This window comes from Oncorhynchus masou, chromosome 32 (genome assembly GCF_036934945.1).
Source record: "Oncorhynchus masou masou isolate Uvic2021 chromosome 32, UVic_Omas_1.1, whole genome shotgun sequence".
Classification (NCBI taxonomy): domain Eukaryota; kingdom Metazoa; phylum Chordata; class Actinopteri; order Salmoniformes; family Salmonidae; genus Oncorhynchus; species Oncorhynchus masou.
The window spans coordinates 210,258-230,297 of record NC_088243.1 but is presented as its reverse complement, the minus strand read 5'-3'; the positions used below and the strand labels follow the sequence as shown (position 1 = coordinate 230,297).

The 20,040-nt window shown below is 48.2% G+C and overlaps 1 protein-coding gene across 1 annotated transcript in view; it reads right to left on the bottom strand.

Annotated features, from left to right (window-relative positions):
* The window catches only part of LOC135526865 (protein numb homolog), an 81,426-nt gene that overhangs the window by 4,055 nt on the left and 57,331 nt on the right, over positions 1 to 20,040 (bottom strand). The window contains exons 4-9 of the mRNA XM_064955534.1: positions 17,982 to 18,014; positions 16,406 to 16,480; positions 7,010 to 7,150; positions 5,382 to 5,583; positions 4,664 to 4,972; positions 3,690 to 3,848 (exon numbers count right to left, since the gene is read on the bottom strand). Of these exons, the coding sequence (XP_064811606.1) occupies positions 3,690 to 3,848; positions 4,664 to 4,972; positions 5,382 to 5,583; positions 7,010 to 7,150; positions 16,406 to 16,480; positions 17,982 to 18,014 (919 nt within the window). The remainder of the gene's footprint in view (positions 1 to 3,689; positions 3,849 to 4,663; positions 4,973 to 5,381; positions 5,584 to 7,009; positions 7,151 to 16,405; positions 16,481 to 17,981; positions 18,015 to 20,040) is intronic.

Below are 20,040 nucleotides of genomic sequence, written 5' to 3'. Positions count from 1 at the left end.
ACACAGACCGAGTGTCACACACACACAGACCGAGTGTCACACACACACAGACCGAGTGTCACACGCACACACAGACCGAGTGTCACACGCACACACAGACCCAGTGTCACACGCACACACAGACCGAGTGTCACACGCACACACAGACCGAGTGTCACACGCACACACAGACCGAGTGTCGCACGCACACAGACCCGAGTGTCACACGCACACACAGACCGAGTGTCACACGCACACACAGACCGGAAAGTGTCACACGCACACACAGACCGAGTGTCACACGCACACACAGACCGAGTGTCACACGCACACACAGACCGAGTGTCACACGCACACACAGACCGAGTGTCACACGCACACACACCGAGTGTCACACACAGACCGAGCACACACACACACACCGAGTGTCACACGCACACACAGACAGACCGGTGTCACACGCACACACACAGACCGAGTGTCACACGCACACACAGACCGAGTGTCACACGCACACACAGACCGAGTGTCACACGCACACACAGACCGAGTGTCACACGCACACACACCGAGTGTCACACACAGACCGAGTGTCACACACAGACCGAGTGTCACACACAGACACACACACACACACAGACCGAGTGTCACACACACACACAGACCGAGTGTCACACACACACACAGACCGAGTGTTACACACAGACCGAGTGTCACTCGCACACACAGACCGAGTGTCACACGCACACACAGGCCGAGTGTCACACGCACACACAGACCGAGTGTCACACGCACACACAGACCGAGTGTCACACGCACACACAGACCGAGTGTCACACGCACACACAGACCGAGTGTCACACGCACACACAGACCGAGTGTCACACGCACACACAGAACGAGTGTCACACGCACACACAGACCGAGTGTCACACGCACACACAGACCGAGTGTCACACGCACACACAGACCGAAAGTGTCACACGCACACACAGACCGAGTGTCACACACAGACCGAGTGTCACACACAGACCGAGTGTCACACACAGACCGAGTGTCACACACAGACCGAGTGTCACACACACACACAGACCGAGTGTTACACGCACACACACACAGACCGAGTGTCACACGCACACACAGACAGACCGAGTGTCACACGCACACACAGACAGACCGAGTGTCACACGCACACACACAGACCGAGTGTCACACGCACACACAGACCGAGTGTCACACGCACACACAGACCGAGTGTCACACGCACACACAGACCGAGTGTCACACGCACACACAGTGTCACCGCACACACAGTGTCACACGCACACACAGACCGAGTGTCACACGCACACACCGAGACCGCAGTGTCACGCACACACAGACCCGAGTGTCACACACAGACCGAGTGTCACACGCACACACAGACCGAGTGTCACACGCACACACAGACCGAGTGTCACACGCACACACAGACCGAGTGTCACACGCACACACAGAACGAGTGTCACACGCACACACAGACCGAGTGTCACACGCACACACAGACCGAGTGTCACACGCACACACAGACCGAGTGTCACACGCACACACAGACCGAGTGTCACACACAGACCGAGTGTCACACACAGACCGAGTGTCACACACACACACAGACCGAGTGTCACACACACACACAGACCGAGTGTTACACACAGACCGAGTGTCACTCGCACACACAGACCGAGTGTCACACGCACACACAGGCCGAGTGTCACACGCACACACAGACCGAGTGTCACACGCACACACAGACCGAGTGTCACACGCACACACAGACCGAGTGTCACACGCACACACAGACCGAGTGTCACACGCACACACAGACCGAGTGTCACACGCACACACAGACCGAGTGTCACACGCACACACAGACCGAGTGTCACACGCACACACACAGACCGAGTGTCACACGCACACACACAGACCGAGTGTCACACGCACACACAGACCGAGTGTCACACGCACACACACAGACCGGTGTCACACGCACACACAGACAGACCGAGTGTCACACGCACACACAGACAGACCGAGTGTCACACGCACACACAGACCGAGTGTCACACGCACACACAGACCGAGTGTCACACGCACACACAGACAGACCGAGTGTCACACGCACACACAGACAGACCGAGTGTCACACGCACACACAGACAGACCGAGTGTCACACGCACACACAGACAGACCGAGTGTCACACGCACACACACCGAGTGTCACACGCACACACAGACCGAGTGTCACACGCACACACAGAACGAGTGTCACACGCACACACAGACCGAGTGTCACACGCACACACAGACCGAGTGTCACACGCACACACAGACCGAGTGTCACACGCACACACAGACCGTGTCACACACAGACCGAGTGTCACACGCACACACAGACCGGGAGTGTCACACGCACACACAGACCGAGTGTCACACGCACACACAGAACGAGTGTCACACGCACACACAGACCGAGTGTCACACGCACACACAGACCGAGTGTCACACGCACACACAGACCGAGTGTCACACGCACACACAGACCGAGTGTCACACGCACACACAGACCGAGTGTCACACGCACACACAGACCGAGTGTCACACACACACACACAGACCGAGTGTCACACGCACACACACAGACAGAGTGTCACACGCACACACAGACCGAGTGTCACACGCACACACAGACCGAGTGTCACACGCACACACAGACCGAGTGTCACACGCACACACAGACCGAGTGTCACACGCACACACAGACCGAGTGTCACACACACACACACAGACAGACCGAGTGTCACACGCACACACAGACCGAGTGTCACACGCACACACAGACCGAGTGTCACACGCACACACAGACCGAGTGTCACACGCACACACAGACCGAGTGTCACACGCACACACAGACCGAGTGTCACACGCACACACAGACCGAGTGTCACACGCACACACAGACCGAGTGTCACACGCACACACAGACCGAGTGTCACACACACACACACACACACAGACCGAGTGTCACACGCACACACAGACCGAGTGTCACACGCACACACAGACCGAGTGTCACACGCACACACAGACCGAGTGTCACACGCACACACAGACCGAGTGTCACACGCACACACAGACCGAGTGTCACACACACACACAGACCGAGTGTCACACACAGACCGAGTGTCACACGCACACACAGACCGAGTGTCACACGCACACACAGACCGAGTGTCACACACAGACCGAGTGTCACACGCACACACAGACCGAGTGTCACACGCACACACAGACCGAGTGTCACACGCACACACAGACCGAGTGTCACACGCACACACAGACCGAGTGTCACACACAGACCGAGTGTCACACACAGACCGAGTGTCACACACAGACCGAGTGTCACACACAGACCGAGTGTCACACACAGACCGAGTGTCACACGCACACACAGACCGAGTATCACACGCACACACAGACCGAGTATCACACGCACACACAGACCGAGTATCAAACGCACACACAGACCGAGTGTCACACGCACACACAGACCGAGTGTCACACGCACACACAGACCGAGTGTCACAAACACATACAGACCGAGTGTCACAAACACACACACAGTAGTAGTGTAATTTTGCGTAGCAACAGTTGAATCTGTCAGTGTAGTTACCTGGCTGAGCCCCTGGGGGCGCTACAGGTGACTGTGGGGAGGAAGCTGGTCGGGGCATGGGGGCCTGGGAGAAGGGGTCTTCAGGAGGCCCACTGAATGCTGAGGCGATCTGGGTACACAACGAGCTGATGCTGTCCCCCTCTCCCTCCATCTCCGGGACTGGAACACAAGAAAATAACATTTCAAAGTTACCTGACCGTATTTTACCTGACCGTATTTTACCTGACCATGTTTTACCTGACCGTGTTTTACCTGACCATATTTTACTTGACCATATTTTACTTGACCATATTTTACTTGACCATATTTTACCTGACTATATTTTACCTGACTATATTTTACCTGACTGTATTTTAAACATACTAGGGTTGTTGGCATTTCATCCAGACTGTATTTAAATGTTTAGCTGGTTAATTAGTCACGTCAAACATAACAATAATGTGGTAGGTGTTTCTATTTGGGGAGGCAGGGTAGCCTAGTGGTTAGAGCGTTGGACGAGTAACCGAAAGGTTGCAAGTTCAAACCCCCGAGCTGACAAGGTACAAATCTGTCGTTCTGCCCCTGAACAGGCAGTTAACCCACTGTTCCCAGGCCGTCATTGAAAATAAGAATTTGTTCTTAACTGACTTGCCTAGTTAAATAAAGATAAAATATAGCCTTGTTAGTGTTACTTTTTATTATTACTTTTATTATAACCATGTGTATGTGACAAATAAAATGTTATTTTTTTTTATTTTAGTCTACTTGGTAAATGTTTTCTTAACTCTTGTTGAACTGTTGGTGAAGGACTTGTTAGTAAGCGTTTCACTGTAAGGTTGTTGTATTTGGCGCATGTGACTAATAAAGTTTGATTTTGATTTCACTACAGAATTTCATTACGCAGCATTAATGGATGATGACACTGTCTGATGGGAGGCGGTTTACCTGGAGGCTACCTGCTACATGGAACAATGCCTATATAAAAGGGGCAGTACCTGTGTTCTTCATGGGGAAGTCAGACTTCCTCTGCATGGTAGAGGGAAGATCGTTCATCCTGAGGGACAGCTGCCGTTTGAAGGGAGAGGAGTTGTTGTTGAGGGCAGGGAACCCTCTGAAGGAACCCTGTCTGGCCAGGGCCTCCACTGGGGCGTGTCTGCGGGGGATAACCTGGAGGCCCAGGGTGCTCTCCATGCCCAGGGGAGGGGAGGAGGAGGGGGACCCTGGTAGAGGGGCCACAGCCTGGTTCACTATACCCACACTGGGACCCGAGGAGAGAGGCATTGCGGACTTGACATCACTCTCCGCTGTGGGAAGAGGAAGAATGTAAAGGTGACAAAATTAGATCCATCATGTCAACCAGGGGTCGGCAACAGGCTCCAAAAGTTCATTTCAGTTTTTGGTCAAAAAAAGACAGTAAAAATCCCCATGTATTCAGCTAAAAATGAGGGAAAAATAGAAAATATATGTAGTCCCACGAATAAAAAAAAGAGACATGATCACATCTGAATGTAGTCAAGGTGTACATTTTTTTTCAATGTTCAAATAAAATCTATTTTTTGGCTTAGTCATTGTTATTTGAAGTGTTATTTGAAGTGTACAAATTAATAGAATTATGTTCCAGCTCCCTGACCATCTGCTCCAACAGTTAAATCTAGTTGCCTGCCCCTGATGTAGACGCTGGGCAACGATAAGTACACACACACACACACACACCTTTCTTGTCCTGCAACTGCCTCATGACCTCTTCTCGCTCCGCGGCTTCCGTCGCCGTGGTAACTCTGAACGAGCCCTCCCTGGTGAAGGTGGTTCTGTTGGAGTCGAAGGTTGCTGTGACACCACACTCCTTCTCTCTCTTCTGTTTCCTCTCCAGACAGGCAGCGAAGGCACAGCCCACCGAGTGGCTCAGACGCTCTCCCTTTACACCACGTTAACACCACGTTAGGTTAAGGGTTATGGGCTGGTTTAGGGGTGAGGGTCTGGTTTAGGGGTGAGGGTCTGGTTTAGGGGTGAGGGTCTGGTTTAGGGGTTAGGGTAACAGGTTAGGGTCTGGTTTAGGGGTTAGGGTAACAGGTTAGGGTCTGGTTTAGGGGTGAGGGTCTGGTTTAGGGGTGAGGGTAACAGGTTAGAGTCTGGTTTAGGGGTGAGGGTCTGGTTTAGGGGTTAGGGTAACAGGTTAGGGTCTGGTTTAGGGGGTTAGGGTCTGGTTTAGGGGTTAGGGTAACAGGTTAGGGTCTGGTTTAGGGGTGAGGGTCTGGTTTAGGGGTGAGGGTCTGGTTTAGGGGTTAGGGTAACAGGTTAGGGTCTGGTTTAGGGGTGAGGGTCTGGTTTAGGGGTTAGGGTAACAGGTTAGGGTCTGGTTTAGGGGTTAGGGTAACAGTTCAGGGTCTGGTTTAGGGGTTAGGGTAACATGTTAGGGTCTGGTTTAGGGGTTAGGGTAACATGTTAGGGTCTGGTTTAGGGGTGAGGGTCTGGTTTAGGGGTGAGGGTAACAGGTTAGAGTCTGGTTGAGGGGTGAGGGTAACAGGTTAGGGTCTGGTTTAGGGGTGAGGGTCTGGTTTAGGGGTTAGGGTAACAGGTGAGGGTCTGGTTTAGGGGTTAGGGTAACAGGTGAGGGTCTGGTTTAGGGGTTAGGGTAACAGGTGAGGGTCTGGTTTAGGGTTTAGGGTAACAGGTGAGGGTCTGGTTTAGGGTTTAGGGTAACAGGTGAGGGTCTGGTTTAGGGTTTAGGGTTTAGGGTAACAGGTGAGGGTCTGGTTTAGGGTATCAGGTGAGGGTCTGGTTTAGGGGTTAGGGTAACAGGTTAGGGTCTGGTTTAGGGTAACAAGTTAGGGTCTGGTTGAGGGGTTAGGGTAACAGGTTAGGGTCTGGTTTAGGGGTTAGGGTAACAGGTTAGGGTAACAGGTTAGGGTAACAGGTTAGGGTCTGGTTTAGGGGTGAGGGTAACAGGTTAGGGTCTGGTTTAGGGGAACAGGATAGGGTCTGGTTGAGGGGTTAGGGTAACAGGTGAGGGTCTGGTTTAGGGGTTAGGGTAACAGGTTAGGGTCTGGTTTAGGGGTGAGGGTAACAGGTTAGGGTCTGGTTTAGGGGTGAGGGTAACAGGTTAGGGTCTGGTTTAGGGGAACAGGTTAGGGTCTGGTTGAGGGGTTAGGGTAACAGGTTAGGGTCTGGTTGAGGGGTTAGGGTAACAGGTTAGGGTCTGGTTTAGGGTAACAGTTCAGGGTCTGGTTTAGGGGTTAGGGTAACAGGTCAGGGTCTGGTGTTGGGGTAACAGGTTAGGGTCTGGTTTAGGGGAACAGGTTAGGGCCTGCTTTAGGGGTTAGGGTAACAGGTTAGGGTCTTACCGAGTCCTTGATAGCCATGAAGCAGTGGCAGATCCAGCGTCTCGTCGTTCCATCTCTACAGATGTAGGAGAACGCTCTCTCAAAGTTCCTGTCCGGAGCGCAGAACGATACCTTCTCTATTGTCTGGTCTAGGATCAGGTCCTACAGAGACATTATCATTACATCATTATCACATTATCATTACAACATCAACACATTATCATTACAACATCAACACATTATTGTTACAGCATTATCACATTATCAGTACAATATTATCACATTATCATTACAACATTATCACATTGTCATTGCAACATTATCGCATTATCATTACACCATTATCGCATTGTCATTACAACATTATCACACTGTCATTACAACACCAACACATTACCATCACAACATTATCACATTATCATTACAGCAGTATCATTACAGCATTATCACATTATCATTACATCATTGTCACATTACCATTACAGCGTTATCACATTATCATTACATCATTATCACATTACCATCACATCATTATCACATTATCAGTACCGCATTATCATTACAGCATTATCACATTATCATTACACCATTGTCACATTGCCATTACAACATTATCACATTAGCATTACAGCATTATCACGTTATCATTACGGCATTATCGCATTGTCATTACGGCATTATCACATTGTCATTACAACATCATCACATTGTCATTACAACATCACATTGTCATTACAACATTATCACATTGTCGTTACAGCATTATCACATTATCACGACAACATCAACACATTATCATCACAACATTATCACATTACCATTACAGCATTATCACATTACCATTGCAGCATTATCACATTATCATTACAACATTATCACATGATCATTAAACTGACTATTCAGCATCGAAGGGGTGTATTCATTAGTTAGAAACCGGTTATTCGAAACGAAAAAATGTTTTGCTACGAAAACTAGACATTTCATTGGACAAATTCAGATAGGTCCTTCCCTGTTCCGTTGTGTCTGGTTCCTAGTGAAGAAACGTCCGGTTTGACAGAGAGGACACATTATCCTGACGAACACAATACCCCGACTGTCATTACAACATGATCAAACACATTCTGTCCAGATGTCCTATCTACGTTCCTTTACATTGAAAGTACATGTGAGTGATGTCACAAGTATCAGCAGGGTGTATGGCTACAAGTATCATCAGGGTGTATGGCTACAAGTATCATCAGGGTGTATGGCTACAAGTATCATCAGGGTGTATGGCTACAAGTATCATCAGGGTGTATGGCTACAAGTATCATCAGGGTGTATGGCTACAAGTATCATCAGGGTGTATGGCTACAAGTATCATCAGGGTGTATGGCTACAAGTATCATCAGGGTGTATGGCTACAAGTATCATCAGGGTGTATGGCTACAAGTATCATCAGGGTGTATGGACACAAGTATCAGCAGGGTGTATGGCTACAAGTATCAGCAGGGTGTATGGCTACAAGTATCAGCAGGGTGTATGGCTACAAGTATCATAAGGATGTATGGCTACAAGTATCAGCAGGGAGTATTGACACAAGTATCAGCAGGGTGTATGGCTACAAGTATCAGCAGGGTGTATGGCTACAAGTATCAGCAGGGTGTATGGCTACAAGTATCATAAGGATGTATGGCTACAAGTATCAGCAGGGTGTATGGCTACAAGTATCATAAGGATGTACGGAGTGTTAGTTTCTTCATAATGCTTCTGGCTTGACACAATACGTCTCCATGTAATACTGGCTTCATCCAGCAGGTGGCAGCAGATCCCACAGTTGAATAGGGACATGCCGTGCTCATGGTCCATCAAGGACTTTTCTAGAGTAGCTGTACTGGAGTATATGACCAGCTACAAAAAAATAGATACTTTTGGGTCGACAAACGGTCAGTAGACCAAAACATTACTAGTTCATTTTTTTTATTTTTTTTAAGTGAAACTTTTGCAAGTCAATGGGGTGTAAGAGTTTCCTCTTTTGAAAAAGCCAAACTTCCACAAAGCATTTCCTCTGGCTGAGGTTTCAACACGTTGTGGCGGTCACGAAATTCCGTCAGCAGGTGATTGTCAAGACAATAACTGGTCGGTCTCACGTTAATGCACCTTTAACATAAACATATTTACAATCTCCTGGCTTCCTACAAACCAGTGATGCAGACCTTTGGAACATCTACATTTTTAACAAGTCTTAATAAATCCATGTAATATATCCTACACCTTCACAATGAATCCATTATTTATTTTAGACAGGTCTAAAGAAACATGATATGAAGAAAATGTAGTCAGAAGGACAGAATAGCATACTCTGACTTGTCCTTATGTTAGGGTCCTGATCTGGCTGTGACACATAGCTGTGGGCTACACGAGTTCATTTAACAGACAAGATCTGCTTAGAATTCCATGGCATTAGTTTATATTATAGTACGATTTGAGGGAGTGTGCACATGGGGCTATTCTGTGCTGAGTGGCTAAGTACTCCTAAATGCTTCATTTAGAGTTATTAATGTAACATTCTACGGCTCCATGATGATTTGAAAAATGCGTTTCGCTCTGCATTTTTTTTTGCGCAGGCTTCACTTCATCAGTCTCTCACTCATAATTTGACAAAGCACTTGATAATGCCGCAAATTTCCCGGCGGCCATCTTTGTGTGGCCGTAATGCTAAAAGAAATCCATGCCTTTTCTGGTCTGCTGTTCCCACATGCTTCAAGAGGGCCACCATTGTTCTTGTTCCCAAGAAAGCTAAGGTAACTGAGCTAAACGACTCACTTCCGTCATCATGAAGTGCTTTGAGAGACTAGTCAAGGACCATATCACCTCCACCCTACCTGACACCCTAGACCCACTCCAATTTGCTTACCGCCCAAATAGGTCCACAGACGATGCAATCACAACCACACTGCCCTAACCCATCTGGACAAGAGGAATACCTATGTGAGAATGCTGTTCATCGACTACAGCTCGGCATTTAACACCATAGTACCCTCCAAGCTTGTCATCAAGCTCGAGACCCTGGGTCTCGACCCCGCCCTGTGCAACTGGGTACTGGACTTCTTGACGGGCCGCCCCCAGGTGGTGAGGGTAGGCAACAACATCTCCACCCTGCAGATCCTCAACACTGGGGCCCCACAAGGGTGCGTTCTAAGCCCTCTCCTGTACTCCCTGTTCACCCACGACTGCGTGGCCACGCACGCCTCCAACTCAATCATCAAGTTTGCGGACGACACAACAGTGGTAGGCTTGATTACCAACAACGACGAGACGGCCTACAGGGAGGAGGTGAGGGCCCTCGGAGTGTGGTGTCAGGAAAATAACCTCACACTCAACGTCAACAAACCTAAGGAGATGATTGTGGACTTCAGGAAACAGCAGAGGGAACACCCCCCTATTCACATCGATGGAACAGTAGTGGAGAGAGTAGCAAGTTTTAAGTTCCTCGGCATACACATCACAGACAAACTGAATTGGTCCACTCACACAGACAGCATCGTGAAGAAGGCGCAGCAGCGCCTCTTCAACCTCAGGAGGCTGAAGAAATTCGGCTTGTCACCAAAAGCACTCACAAACTTCTACAGATGCACAATCGAGAACATCCTGGCGGGCTGTATCACCGCCTGGTGAGGTCTGCACAACGCATCACCGGGGGCAAACTACCTGCCCTCCAGGACACCTACACCACCCGATGTTACAGGAAGGCCATAAAGATCATCAACGACAACAACCCCCCGAGCCACTGCCTGTTCACCCCGCAAACATCCAGAAGGCGAGGTCAGTACAGGTGCATCAAAGCAGTGGCCGAAAGACTGAAAAACAGCTTCTATCTCAAGGCCATCAGACTGTTAAACAGCCACCACTAACATTGAGTGGCTGCTGCCAACACACTGACTCAACTCCAGCCACTTTAATAATGGGAATTGATGGGAAATTATGTAAAATATATCACTAGCCACTTTAAACAATGCTACCTAATATAATGTTTACATACCCTACATTATTCATCTCATATGTATACGTATATACTGTACTCTATCATCTACTGCATCCTTATGTAATACATGTATCACTAGCCACTTTAAACAATGCTACCTAATATAATGTTTACATACCCTACATTATTCGGATGGTATCGCGCCGTCCCAACCTTCGCTCTCTCTCCCCCGCTACCCCCGCTACTCTCTCCTCTTCCATCCTATCATCTCTTCCCTCTGCTCATACCTTCTCCAACCTTTCTCCTGAGTCTGCCTCCTCAACCCTCCTCTCTTCCCTTTCTGCATCCTTTGACTCTCTATGTCCCCTATCCTCCAGGCCGGCTCGGTCCTCCCCTCCCGCTCCGTGGCTCGATGACTCATTGCGAGCTCACAGAACAGAGCTCCGGGCAGCCGGCGGAAATGGAGGAAAACTCGCCTCCCTGCGGACCTGGCATCCTTTCACTCCCTCCTCTCTACATTTTCCTCCTCTGTCTCTGCTGCTAAAGCCACTTTCTACCACTCTAAATTCCAAGCATCTGCCTCTAACCCTAGGAAGCTCTTTGCCACCTTCTCCTCCCTCCTGAATCCTCCTCCCCCTTCCCCCCCTCCTCCCTCTCTGCAGATGACTTCGTCAACCATTTTGAAAAGAAGGTCGACGACATCCGATCCTCGTTTGCTAAGTCAAACGACGCCGCTGGTTCTGCTCACACTGCCCTACCCTGTGCTCTGACCTCTTTCTCCCCTCTCTCTCCAGATGAAATCTCGCTTCTTGTGACGGCCGGCCGCCCAACAACCTGCCCGCTTGACCCTATCCCCTCCTCTCTTCTCCAGACCATTTCCGGGGACCTTCTCCCTTACCTCACCTCGCTCATCAACTCATCCCTGACCGCTGGCTACGTCCCTTCCGTCTTCAAGAGAGCGAGAGTTGCACCCCCTTCTGAAAAAACCTACACTCGATCCCTCCGATGTCAACAACTACAGACCAGTATCCCTTCTTTCTTTTCTCTCCAAAACTCTTGAACGTGCCGTCCTTGGCCAGCTCTCCCGCTATCTCTCTCAGAATGACCTTCTTGATCCAAATCAGTCAGGTTTCAAGACTAGTCATTCAACTGAGACTGCTCTTCTCTGTATCACGGAGGCGCTCCGCACTGCTAAAGCTAACTCTCTCTCCTCTGCTCTCATCCTTCTAGACCTATCGGCTGCCTTCGATACTGTGAACCATCAGATCCTCCTCTCCACCCTCTCCGAGTTGGGCATCTCCGGCGCGGCCCACGCTTGGATTGCGTCCTACCTGACAGGTCGCTCCTACCAGGTGGCGTGGCGAGAATCTGTCTCCTCGCCACGCGCTCTCACCACTGGTGTCCCCCAGGGCTCTGTTCTAGGCCCTCTCCTATTCTCGCTATACACCAAGTCACTTGGCTCTGTCATAACCTCACATGGTCTCTCCTATCATTGCTATGCAGACACACAATTAATCTTCTCCTTTCCCCCTTCTGATGACCAGGTGGCGAATCGCATCTCTGCATGTCTGGCAGACATATCAGTGTGGATGACGGATCACCACCTCAAGCTGAACCTCGGCAAGACGGAGCTGCTCTTCCTCCCGGGGAAGGACTGCCCGTTCCATGATCTCGCCATCACGGTTGACAACTCCATTGTGTCCTCCTCCCAGAGCGCTAAGAACCTTGGCGTGATCCTGGACAACACCCTGTCGTTCTCAACCAACATCATGGCGGTGGCCCGTTCCTGTAGGTTCATGCTCTACAACATCCGCAGAGTACGACCCTGCCTCACACAGGAAGCGGCGCAGGTCCTAATCCAGGCACTTGTCATCTCCCGTCTGGATTACTGCAACTCGCTGTTGGCTGGGCTCCCTGCCTGTGCCATTAAACCCCTACAACTCATCCAGAACGCCGCAGCCCGTCTGGTGTTCAACCTTCCCAAGTTCTCTCACGTCACCCCGCTCCTCCGCTCTCTCCACTGGCTTCCAGTTGAAGCTCGCATCCGCTACAAGACCATGGTGCTTGCCTACGGAGCTGTGAGGGGAACGGCACCGCAGTACCTCCAGGCTCTGATCAGGCCCTACACCCAAGCAAGGGCACTGCGTTCATCCACCTCTGGCCTGCTCGCCTCCCTACCATTGAGGAAGTACAGTTCCCGCTCAGCCCAGTCAAAACTGTTCGCTGCTCTGGCCCCCAATGGTGGAACAAACTCCCTCACGACGCCAGGACAGCGGAGTCAATCACCACCTTCCGGAGATACCTGAAACCCCACCTCTTCAAGGAATACCTAGGATAAGATAAGTAATCCTTCTCACCACCCCCCCCTTAATGATTTAGATGCACTATTGTAAAGTGGCTGTTCCACTGGATGTCAGAAGGTGAGTTCACCAATTTGTAAGTCGCTCTGGATAAGAGCGTCTGCTAAATGACTTAAATGTAAATGTAAAAATTATTCATCTCATATGTATACGTATATACTGTACTCTATCATCTACTGCATTCTTATGTAATACATGTATCACTAGCCACTTTAACTATGCCACTTTGTTTCCATACTCATCTCATATGTATATACTGTACTCAATACCATCTACTGTATCTTGCCTATGCTGCTCTGCACCATCACTCATTCATATATCCTTATGTACATATTCTTTATCCCTTTACACTTGTGTATAAGACAGTAGTTTTGGAATTGTTAGTTAGATTACTTGTTGGTTATTACTGCATTGTCGGAACTGGAAGCACAAGCATTTTGCTCCACTCGCATTAACATCTGCTAACCATGTGTATGTGACAAATACAATTTGATTTGACTGTGCCCATCCTCATCCAATTCCGAGGTGCATATTGAAGCTATTGGAAGAACTGTCCACATTTACTTTTCTTCAGCCAACAAGATGAGTAGGCCTAACGAACAGCAAAAGCACTAGCCCATGTCAATCTACTATCCCCCATAGTACAAAAGTTGACCCATTCTATTCTGTGCGAGAAATAAATATTCCAAACATTAGTCTGGGACATTTGTGGGATGCGATAGATCTCAAATTAATACAACCACTAGCTGACGCAACAGATCAGAACGTTTAGGTTAAAATGCTGATAAACTATTTGGCTGTTTTCTTCACATTATGAACACAGCAATGCGCACAAGGCAGTATAAGGTATAAGCGCAAATGTTCCAATAGCAGGAAAACACCATTCTCAAAAGTGACCACAAATGCAAATGCATTTAATGCTTTTATTATAAAGGTGCATTTTTATGGTGAACATTACCAAACATGAAGCGCTGCTGTATTCAGACCTCTTGACTTCTTCCACATTTTGATAAGTTACAATTAAATTTTAAAAATCCTCAATCTACACACAATAACCCATAATAAAGGTTTATAGATTTTATTTTACAAATGTATTAAAAATAAAAAACAGAATTATTCAGACCCTTTGCTTTGAGGCTCTAAATTGAGCTCAGGTGCATCCTGTTTTCATTGATCATCCTTGAGATGTTTCTACAACTTGGCTGGAGTCCAGCTGTGGTACATTCAATTGATTGGACATGATTTGGAAAGGCACACACCGGTCTATAAGGTCACCCAGGTGACAGTGCATGTCAGAGCAAAAACCAAGCCATGAGGTCGAAGGAATTGTTCATAGAACTCTGAGACAGGGTTGTGTCGAGTCACAGATCTGGGGAAGGGTACCAAAAAATGTCTGCAACATTGAAGGTCCAAGAACACAGTGGCTTCCATCATTCTTAAATTGATGAAGTTTGGAATTGGCTGCCCGGCCAAACAGAGTAATCGGGAGAGAAGGGCCTTGGTCAGGGAGGTGACCAAGAACCCCCATGGTCAGTCGGACAAAGCTCTAGAGTTCCTCTGTGGAGATGGGAGAACATTCCAGAAGGACAAACATCTCTGCAGAACTCCACCAATCCGGCGTTTATGGTAGAGTGGCCAGACGGAAGCCACTCCTCAGTAAAAGGCACATGACAGCCCACTTGGAGTTTGCCAAAAGGCACCTAAAGGACTCTCAAACCATGAAACAAGATTCTCTGGTCTGATGAAACCAATATTAAACTCTTTGGCCTGAATGCCAAGTGTCACGTCTGGAGGAAACCTGGTATCATCCCTACGGTGAAGCATGGTGGTGGCAGCATCATGCTGTGGGGATGTTTTTCAGAGGAAGGGACAGGGAGACTAGTCAGGATTGAGGGATAGATGAACAGAACAAAGTACAGAGACATCCTTGATGAAAACCTGCTCCAGAGCTCTCAGGACCTCAGACTGGGGTGAAGGTTCACCTTCCAACAGGACAACGACCCTAAGCACACAGCCAAGACAACACAGGAGTGGCTTCGGAACAAGTCTCTGAATGTCCTTGAGTGACCCAGTCAGAGCCCGGACTTGAACCTGATCGAACATCTCTGGAGAAACCTGAAAATAGTTGTGCAGCGACGCTCCCCATCCAACCTGACAGAGCTTGAGAGGATCTGCAGAGAAGAATGGGAGAAACTCCCCAAATACAGGTGTTCCAAGCTTGTAGCATCATACCCAAGAAGACTCGAGGCTGTAATCGCTGCCAAAGGTCCTTCAACAAAGTACTGAGTAAAGGGTCTGAATACTTATGTAAATCAGATTTTATTATTATAAATTCACAAACAAAATAGTTTTTGCTTTGTCATTATGGGATATTGTGTGTAGATTGATGAAGAAAAAATACAATTAGTCAATTTTATAATAAGGCTGTAACAAAATTTGGAAAAAGTCCAGGGGTCAGAAAACGTTCCAGGCCAGTTAGGCTCTACACCCGTTGTGAAGCAGATGAATGTGCCTAATTTTAACACGTTATTTGGCCACTTCAGTTGTGTTACAAACCTCATCAAAACATATAGGCCAGGCTCCATGAGATGTGCGACTATGATTAGAAAAAGTTGCAAAAAAAAAAGAAGGAAAAAGTGATACATTGCTTCTTTCTCTGGGCTAATATTGTCACCCATCAGACTATTCTTGACTTAATCTTGTATTTACATAAATTATTTAGTGTATGTGTGAAATTTGTTTGGATTTAGAATGGACCATTATCATGCACCTGTCTCGAAACAGCACACTTTTCCCGCGGTTCATTTTCATGGCAGCCAGGTAGGCTATACTCCTGTTGTAAAGAGAAGCAATGTGCTTAATATTAGGAAAGTTGAGAAATAAATAAAGTAGGCCTATAGAAAGCTGATGGGATCCTCCTCTTTTTATTAGAGGCCATCACTCTGTTTTCTCTCGCAATTGCATAGCCTACAGAACTGTTGCGCAACATGAGCTCTCAAGAAGTGCTTGATTAGATTTTCAATCAAACACTATGTCTGTGCCACGTGGGTGTGTGATCTCGCTGTTCAGACAGCATAGCAGGAGATCTCTTACCTTAGTTTTGTCATCTACTACACGGAGACCGTCTGCTGAGACCCATAGCACCGCTCTCACTGCCTTCTTCCCAACCTGCAGACAAAGAGACACACACACAGAGATGACAGAGACACAGAGAGATGACAGAGAGAGAAACAAAGCTGACAGAAACAGAGATGAGAAAGAGATGAGAAAGAGACCGGCAGAGTTACAGAGATGAGAGAGACACATATATGTCACGCACACAAACACAAATCCCAACCTGGAAACAGAGGAAAAACAACTGAAAGTCAAACATTGTAAAGGAAGGTTAAGAGAGAGTCATGAGTAGGTGTTGTGTTGTGAGTACCCAGACTGGAATGAGGAAGAGAGAGGAAGTCATGAGAAGGTGTGGTGTTGTGAGTACCCAGACTGGAATGAGGAAGAGAGAGGAAGTCATGAGTAGGTGTTGTGTTGTGAGTACCCAGACTGGAATGAGGAAGAGAGAGGAAGTCATGAGTAGGTGTTGTGTTGTGAGTACCCAGACTGGAATGAGGAAGAGAGAGGAAGTCATGAGTAGGTGTTGTGAGTACCCAGACTGGAATGAGGAAGAGAGAGGAAGTCATGAGTAGGTTTTGTGAGTACCCAGACTGGAATGAGGAAGAGAGAGGAAGTCATGAGTAGGTGTTGTGTTGTGAGTACCCAGACTGGAATGAGGAAGAGAGAGGAAGTCATGAGTAGGTTTTGTGAGTACCCAGACTGGAATGAGGAAGAGAGAGGAAGTCATGAGTAGGTTTTGTGAGTACCCAGACTGGAATGAGGAAGTCATGAGTAGGTGTTGTGTTGTGAGTACCCAGACTGGAATGAGGAAGAGAGAGGAAGTCATGAGAAGGTGTGGTGTTGTGAGTACCCAGACTGGAATGAGGAAGAGAGAGGAAGTCATGAGAAGGTGTGGTGTTGTGAGTACCCAGACTGGAATGAGGAAGAGAGAAGTCATGAGTAGGTGTTGTGTTGTGAGTACCCAGACTGGAATGAGGAAGAGAGAGGAAGTCATGAGTAGGTGTTGTGTTGTGAGTACCCAGACTGGAATGAGGAAGAGAGAGGAAGTCATGAGTAGGTGTTGTGTTGTGAGTACCCAGACTGGAATGAGGAAGAGAGAGGAAGTCATGAGTAGGTTTTGTGAGTACCCAGACTGGAATGAGGAAGTCATGAGTAGGTTTTGTGAGTACCCAGACTGGAATGAGGAAGTCATGAATAGGTGTTGTGTTGTGAGTACCCAGACTGGAATGAGGAAGAAAGTTGACTACAACAAAGCAACTGAAACAGAGGCCAACCAGTTCCTTAAGTTAAATAACACACAGAGACAGAGACGGTACACACAGGACAGGCTAACTCATTCATGCAGGTCTCGTCTTGATCCTTCTCTGATGGAAGAAGAGTTGGTGAGACACACACACACACACACACGTCTCTAGGTAGTTTGTTGGTGAGGTCCCAGACAGTTCCTGGTGGCCCGGCCCAGTAGTAGTCAGCCATAATCAGAGAGTGAGGGGGTTATATTAAGGGCAAGGAAAGAGACAGGCACTAGGCCTTCACACACAAAAGCACAACTTACTTTAGTAAAGAAGCCCTTGAAGAATTTCCTGTCCTGTTGTGGGATTGGTACAGGAAAAGGTGGGTGGGGGGGGGGGGGGACAAGGACGCACAATGTTACCGATGACCGATGGCTACATTTAGAATGTCCAGGTGAGGGTATAGGTGTGTGTGTGTGTGTGTGTGTGTGTGTGTGTGTGTGTGTGTGTGTAAGACAGGTGTGTATGCCTTTGTTTATGGGGGGAAGGAGGGGTTGGAGGAGTGCAGCTTGATTAAGAATGAGTGAGTGAGTGAAGCGACAGATGGATGAATAGAGGGATCCAGTTTGAGGGGAGTAAGGTGATTAAAATTGTAAGGTGAATCATATTTGAAGGTGAATCATATTGTAAGGTGAATCATATTGTAAGGTGAATCATATTGGAAGGTGAATCATATTGGAAGGTGAATCATATTGGAAGGTGAATCATATTGGAAGGTGAATCATCTGGGATTCATATTGGCGTTGAGGAGTTTACCACAGTCACTGGCTTCATTAAAAAGTGCCTCGAGTCATCCCCACAGTGACCGTACATATCCCAACCAGAAGCCATGGATTACAGGCAACATCTACACTGACCTAAAGGCTAGAGCTGCTGCTTTCAAGGAGCGGGACAATAAGTCTGACACTTAGAAGAAATCCCACTGCAACCTGATGCTCGTCAGATGTGGCAGTGCTTGAAAACTATCACGGATTACAAAGGTGGAACCCAGTCGCGAGCTGAACAGTGACGCGAGCCTACCAGACGAGCTGAATGCCTTCTATACTCGCTTCGAGGCAAGCAACACTGAACCATGCATGAGAGCACCAGCTGTTCCCGGACGACTGTGTGATCACGCTCTCCGTAGCCGATGTGGGTAAGACCTTTAACAGGTTAATATTCACAAGACAGATTACCAGGACCCACGCGTACTCAGAGCATGTGCTGACAGCTGGCAAGCGTCTTCACTGTCATGTTTCAACCTCTCCCTGTCCGAGTCTGTAATACCAACAAACAGACCACCATAGTCCCCGTGCCCAAGAACACCAAGGTAACCTGTCTAAGTGACTATGGCCCCGTAGCACTCACCTCTGTCGCCATGAAGTGCTGGTCATGGGATCATGTAAAAATAGATTAGATAGTATTGTATTAATCCACTGGAGGGGAAATGTGACTGCAACAATCAATACCAGTAAATAGACCATAAAACCACAACATGGACACAGTTTTTTTGTATATCCATTGATGATGTGTCTAAGTGTTTGTGTTGAAAAGCCTCATGGTAAGAAGGATCGGCGCAAATGTTCTGTTTTGGCCCTGAGTAAAATAAAATCTGTCATCGCACTGCGATGCTCCAGGCAGGTACTGTGGAGGGGCTGGCTAGTGGTGGTTATATCACTGTGGCTAGTGGTGGTTATATCACTGTGATGCTCCAGGTACTGTGGAGGGGCTGGCTAGTGTTTGCCACCATAATTCTAATCTCTTTGAGGACCAACTTATCCAGCACAGGCTCTAGGCCGTCCTGCTTGGTGCCGATGGTAGATCCAGCGTTCTTGATAATTTTGTTAAGCCCCTGTTTGCAGCCTCCAACGTGATGTTACACACACACCACCCCCCTTAACATGGGCGCCCCTCAAGGGTACGTGCTTAGTCCCCTCCTGTACTCCCTGTTCACCAACGACTGATTGGCCGTGCACGACTCCAACGCCAACATTACATGTTGTTGGAGATCAGCCTGATCTCTGACAACGATGAGACAGTCTATAGGGAGGAGGTCAGAGACCTGGCAGTGTGGTGCCAGGAGAACCTCCGCATCAACGTCAGCAGGTTAAAAGGAGATTATCGTGGACTTCAGGAAACGGAGGGCAGGGCACGCCACCATTCACATCGACAGGGCTGTAGTGGAGCAGGTCGAGAGCTCCAGCATCCCGGAGTCACCTCTTCACTGTTGACGTTGAGGCTGGTGTTTTGAGGGTACTATTTAATGAAGCTGCCAGTTGAGGACTTGTGAGGCGTCCGTTTCTCAAACTAGACACTCTAATGTACTTGTCCTCTTGCTCAGTT